Below are 5728 nucleotides of genomic sequence, written 5' to 3' on the forward strand. Positions count from 1 at the left end.
AAACAAATGTTTAAACAACTCTTAATTATTCAATTATAGTGCAAGTGTTAAATTTAATTATTTTTAGAAGCAATAGTTTATCCCAGGTTTCCTAAGTAGCTGTGTACAAATCATACATTGTGTACTTCAACTGTTGTGATTTGGTACTTGTTGTGTATTATTGTAAATTTTTCTTGTAGTTTTGACTGAGTATTATTACATCACTATATCCCATAGTGTGTAGAACATTCTAGGCCTTGGCCAGGCAGTAAATATGTATACAAAATGTAGTTTGAGTTAGTCATATGGAAAGACATAGTTAGCTAGATAGACCTAGATGATAGATGATTTTGAGTATAGCAATAAGGGGCATGTAGTAGCAGCTTCTAAAGTAAAATTATCACAGATTATACTGTAATAACAGAGTAGAGAAGAAATAATTTGTCTTGTCAATTGGGTTCTAAAGTAACTGAACCAACCTGTGTAGACTTTGACAAATAGAGACAATTATTTAAAGCTCTGGATACAACCGTGGTAACCAACAGTATAATGTAAGTGAAACTATCACCGACTGTATTGTAATAACAGAGCAGAGAAGAATAATTTGTCTTGTAAATTGTGTTCTAAAGTAACTGAACCTGCCTATGTGGACTTTGGCAAAAAGAGATTATTACTCAAAGCTCTGGAAGTAACTGTGTAATGAACATTTATATATATATATATATATATGTTGGACTTGTTTTAATTAATTATTTTAAAACAAGTGGACTGTGTGCTGTTTGTTTATTGTTGAAATTTATCAACAACAAGTCATAGTTACCTACTGTAAAGAATCCGGCCTATTCATACCTACATTAAAATCTGACACTGTTTCTATCTGCAGTTTGTTAATCTTGATCCAGTAATACCTTACCAATGATACACTTTACTTTTAAAAGTTAGGGTTTAAATGCCAAAACCTGGTGAAGCATTAGAAACCAACACACCTGAAAATCATATAAACTGCAGGTGATTTTTTTTCAAATTCTTCTTAATTTGTCCATCTCAGATATAAAATCATAGGTATATAAAAATAGCATTTCAAATCTATTTTGGACAACTTTTGGCATAATACATTGTATTACTGGAAGTACTTTTTGAAATACTCTAATGATAATGTTCTAATTTATTTTTAGTCTGTTAACATTAAGACTTGCAAAACCCACATAATCTGATGCCACATTTTAAAAGCACTGTATCACTATAGAACCAGGGTATTTAAAGGTCTGTTTTACACAATTTCAATACATGATTAATTCACCAAGCCCCCCCCCCCACAAACAAATAATTATAATGTTTCTAAACTATTATTTGACAAAAGCCTGTGTGCATGTGTGCTTATAACTGGCAAGCTGCTGAACTGAATGTTACAAAACCTGGTATGTATCCTTAGGATCCCTCTGGTAGTTACACAGGTGGGTCAGTAATTTGATCTAATCCCCTATGTCTTTCTCATACATTGAAGAGGTGCACAAACTAGTACATTAAGTTACCCTGAAAATTCTTGGGAAACAAGAACTACACAAATAATATTGCACACTTTGTTTCAAATGATCTTTATAAGTTTGAGTAATATTTCTGTAAGACTGTGTACAGATCACACAGAGGCTTTCCAAAACCTCTTGATCTCATTTTAAGACGGCCCAATATGAAAATCTTAAAAATTTAAGAATAAATAGGCATTTCTATAAATTTCTTACATATCTTCCTTAATCTTCATGAAAAATCTATGGATTCAATCCAACGAGTCCCAAAACCTCTTTGGCCCTCATACAGGGGCTCAAATTTCAATTTTCAAAACCTGAAAAATGTAATTTCCCTACATGTTTCTACCAATCTCTAAGAAAATTTGTTCTGTTAAACCTGAGTGTCCCCAAATACTGAGCCCTATTTACCTGGGCTTTCTTCACAATTCTTTCTAAAACCTTTTTTCTTCCTATATATTCTGTGGGATTCGTACCTACAGGTAAGCTTTCAAGTCATTTTAGCAAACATAGGAAGAGTTTAAAAATTAAATAAGTGAAGAAATGTATAAAGATACAACTGACAATTAATATATAGAGAGATCATTGTTTTGTCACTCAAACTAATCAATACAAAAAACCTTGCTATAAACTTCTCTAAAGCTGCTTTTAATATTTGTTTCTTTTCCTCAAGTGTCCATCCAAAATAATTTCTTTTTAATCAATAAAAGGTTCTCCACTATTACATGTTTTAAATTAAGCATTTGATCAGTGAACATGCAGGTAACTAAACCCTGCTTCAATGACACCATTATGCAGAGTACTGTTTCCACCAGCGTACAAACATTCTTCAATTCCTTCCTTTTGTATAGAGGCACAAACTCACAGAGGTCCATAGTTTTGACTCCATTCATACAGTAGTTAATCATTCTCTTGAATTATTTCCATTCTGATTTTATCGTTTTATCAAAATTGTTAATCTTTAGTGTTTATAAAAATGCTTTGCAAGTAACTTTAAACACCCCATTTCCCTGATGGTGTTACCCCAGTTTGCTGGATCTATCCAAAACATAATTTGATAAAACTCACTCTCAAATGAGGAGAATCTTGATTCAAGACAAGCCTGTTCACTTGTAATGACAGTAATTCTCAGTTTCTCTACAGTTTTCTCAGAAGAGTCTACACTGTTCATCAGACAGTGGTGTATTTCCTGTTTTCATTTTCTGGTGCCCTGCTTTATGTAAAGTGATCCTAAGATGCCAGGAACCTGATGTCATTTCCACCTGAAGTTTGAACTTTTTCTACAAATTTCACATTGTGTACCTGAAATTTCTTTCCTGAGTTCCTGTAAGGCATCCTTTGTTCTTTCTATCATATGCAGTATCTGACAGTATAAAATATTTTCCTTTTCAAGATGCACAGATAGAATAGAACATGTGTCCAGCACATCTTTGTGCAAGCAACATTTTGACAGAAAATATAAAGTTTTCATCTTTTTTTCTAAAAGTCCATGAAAGTTAACATTTTCCTACACTGAAAATGTATAGATAATTACCCTACACCAATCATACTACTCCATCTAGAAACTAAAACACTGGCATATCAGTGGGGAGGAAGGGTGGGAAATAGGTGAGGGAGGTAAGTACTTATTGGAAATGCATTTTCAGTGTAGGAAAATGTTAACTTCCAAACCAGTACTACCTTTGATACCCAAAGCTAGAATCCCACATTGAAAATGTGGAGGGGCCAGTGAAAGCATGACAGTTTCAAGTAAGCACATAACAACCACATAAAAGCAACAGGTCTGCCAAAAGAAGAAAGAAAGGCACGCCTGTGGGCAATGTTCCCTCTTAATTTTAACAATTCATGTGTTCAATATCAAGGCAACATGTGGATGCATTCTACCAGTTTTTTTTTATGGGGGGGAGGATATTTTTAGACCACCAACCCTATTGGATCATTAAGTCGCTTTGCAATGCTACTAGTTGGTTATTTGGGTGTTAGGCTTATTGACTGCCAGGTTCATTAAGGCCATTAACATGTTGAGATTCCTCACCATTGCTGAGGATATGCATGGCTGGAATAATGAAATGTGTGGCACTTGATTGTTTGTTGTGTGGCTGCACAGCTTAGAGGGAACACTGCCTGTGGGGTACAGCACTACTTCTAGTAAAGGTTATGCTCTTTGCCCAGTAATAAAAGAGTAATCTATATAGGGTGGAATGTACGAGGTAGGCACCTTATTCTCAAGAAGAAGATGTACAGCACTTTGCTTCGGAGCAGTGCAATATAACTATGATAACAATAAGAGTGGACATGTGGAAATGTCTAGTATGTAACTGACAATGGGCCCAAAGAATTATGTGCCAAACAAGAGTCCTGGGGCACACTAGAGCAAGTCCATTGATTTCTTGTTGAAGAGATTGTTAGCAACAAGAGCAAGTCCATTGATTTCTTGTTGAAGAGATTGTTAACAACAAGAGCAATCATCTCCTTCCAAAAAAAAAAAAACCAGGGGAAGCACCATAAATAAGTAGTGAGATAAAATTTTGTCTGATAATTTGGAAACAGTCCATTGTCAACAGCTAGTGAATTGTTCATCCACATATGTATTAAGTCATAGTATGTGATACAGGAATAATTAGTCATAGTAAAGTGCCAGATAATGTGTTATAGGCATAAGTGACTTGGGCTAAAGGACCATAAACTGTATAGGCTATGTTTGGTCTGCTCTGGCAAAAAACACAGAGGGGAAGCACCTTGGGATACGTCAAATTATGCCAAGTGCTGTCCATCTGGGCAAAAATAACACCAGAAGTGGCTTGCGTAAGATACAGAGATTAATAAGTGTAGTCCACCATGCAAAACCAAGAGGGAAGTGTCTTGGGTATTTTCAAGATATTTAACAAATTTTCAAGACAAAGGAAGGAGGATGTTGGCTTAAGAACTATTGAGGTAAGGGTTTCTCGTTCTGTTTAACATCACTTCATAATTATTAGATAAAAGGGTGGAGGTTGGGAGTCTTGGAGAAATATAGGGTTGTCTATTTATACTATAACTTCATATAAGATTATGAATATTTTTTGCTTTTTATAGCTCATAATATCAAAACTAAGGGTGGAAGTTGGGAGTTTTAGGGTATTTTGATTATACTGTAAGGTTATATCTAAACAGTGCTCAAACTGGAGAGTAACTCCCACTTCTCTAATTTGGCATTTTGCATACCCCCACTTCTTGTGCAGCTTAAGAATTACAAACAGTGAAAAACACTATCATCATTTTATGAGCAAGCATACCCACTCTTCAAGCACTGTATCTAAATATTAAGGGTAACTGCCTTCCACAACTGGCTGCAGACAGTGAAAAGCAGAAGGACTAGGAGATGAGACTTAGTGGGTTCAAGCACTCAACTTCCAACCCTTAACTAGTTGCTGGCTAGTTTGACATTGGTGTCTGGATCTTATCTGATTGATAGGATATCTCCACGTCGTTTTGATGCTGTGACCACAGACATTATCCATTATGACTTAAAAGTTAATGACAACGAGAACTGGTAACAGAATAATAATTTTGATTTATCAGTCCCATTATAATGTTGTTTTTGTTTTGTATACATTATATAAATATATATACGTGTGTGCGTGTCAACTGAATTTCTGAAGTTCTAACAGTAAGACTGAAATTTACGTAAATTTCACGAAGACTCGGAATAGAGCTAGAGTTACTTGACACATACCGAGTCGGTGAGTGTGGCATAGCCCAATCATTTCGTTTCTATCGTATTACTCTAGACTGCCTAACAGTATAGTGCTGAAGAATCCGTTTTAACATATTACCATATTTTATAGAAACAATATTCCATATCAAATAATTAACTCAATCACACTTTCATTAAAATATTCTATTGCTGAGGTTTTAAAACCTTACCACGCCTTGAGATATGTTCGCTGACATTTTTGATGATTACTGGCCACATGATAAGTGCCATCTAGCGTCATTCATGTTGCGTCTAGATGCCACTGGTAAATATTAGAAACACTTCTTAATGTGATTCTTGCATTACCTGATTTACTGCTTTTTTTCATGTGAGTAAATTTTCCTATTGAAAATTTTAGATTTTAACATGTTAATCCATATTTTTTTATTGTAGAGTGAGTTTCAGTGCTCTAATGTATTTCGTAAGACATTTTTGTATAACAATTGTTAACCGCTGCTTGAGCTCTTTCAAATCTTCGCACTACTACTTC

At 34.7% G+C, this 5728-nt stretch overlaps 1 protein-coding gene across 1 annotated transcript in view; it reads right to left on the minus strand.

Moving 5' to 3' along the window:
- Window positions 1–5455, minus strand: part of LOC106469398 (protein PBDC1-like) — a 23253-nt gene extending 17798 nt beyond the window's left edge. Inside the window, exon 1 of the mRNA XM_022397916.1 lies at window positions 5409–5455. Coding sequence (XP_022253624.1) covers window positions 5409–5435 — 27 coding nt within the window. The 5' untranslated portion in view covers window positions 5436–5455. The remainder of the gene's footprint in view (window positions 1–5408) is intronic.
- Window positions 5456–5728: the final 273 nt, after the last annotated feature.

Source organism: Limulus polyphemus, unplaced genomic scaffold (assembly GCF_000517525.1).
Source record: "Limulus polyphemus unplaced genomic scaffold, Limulus_polyphemus-2.1.2 Scaffold3466, whole genome shotgun sequence".
Lineage (NCBI taxonomy): Eukaryota > Metazoa > Arthropoda > Merostomata > Xiphosura > Limulidae > Limulus > Limulus polyphemus.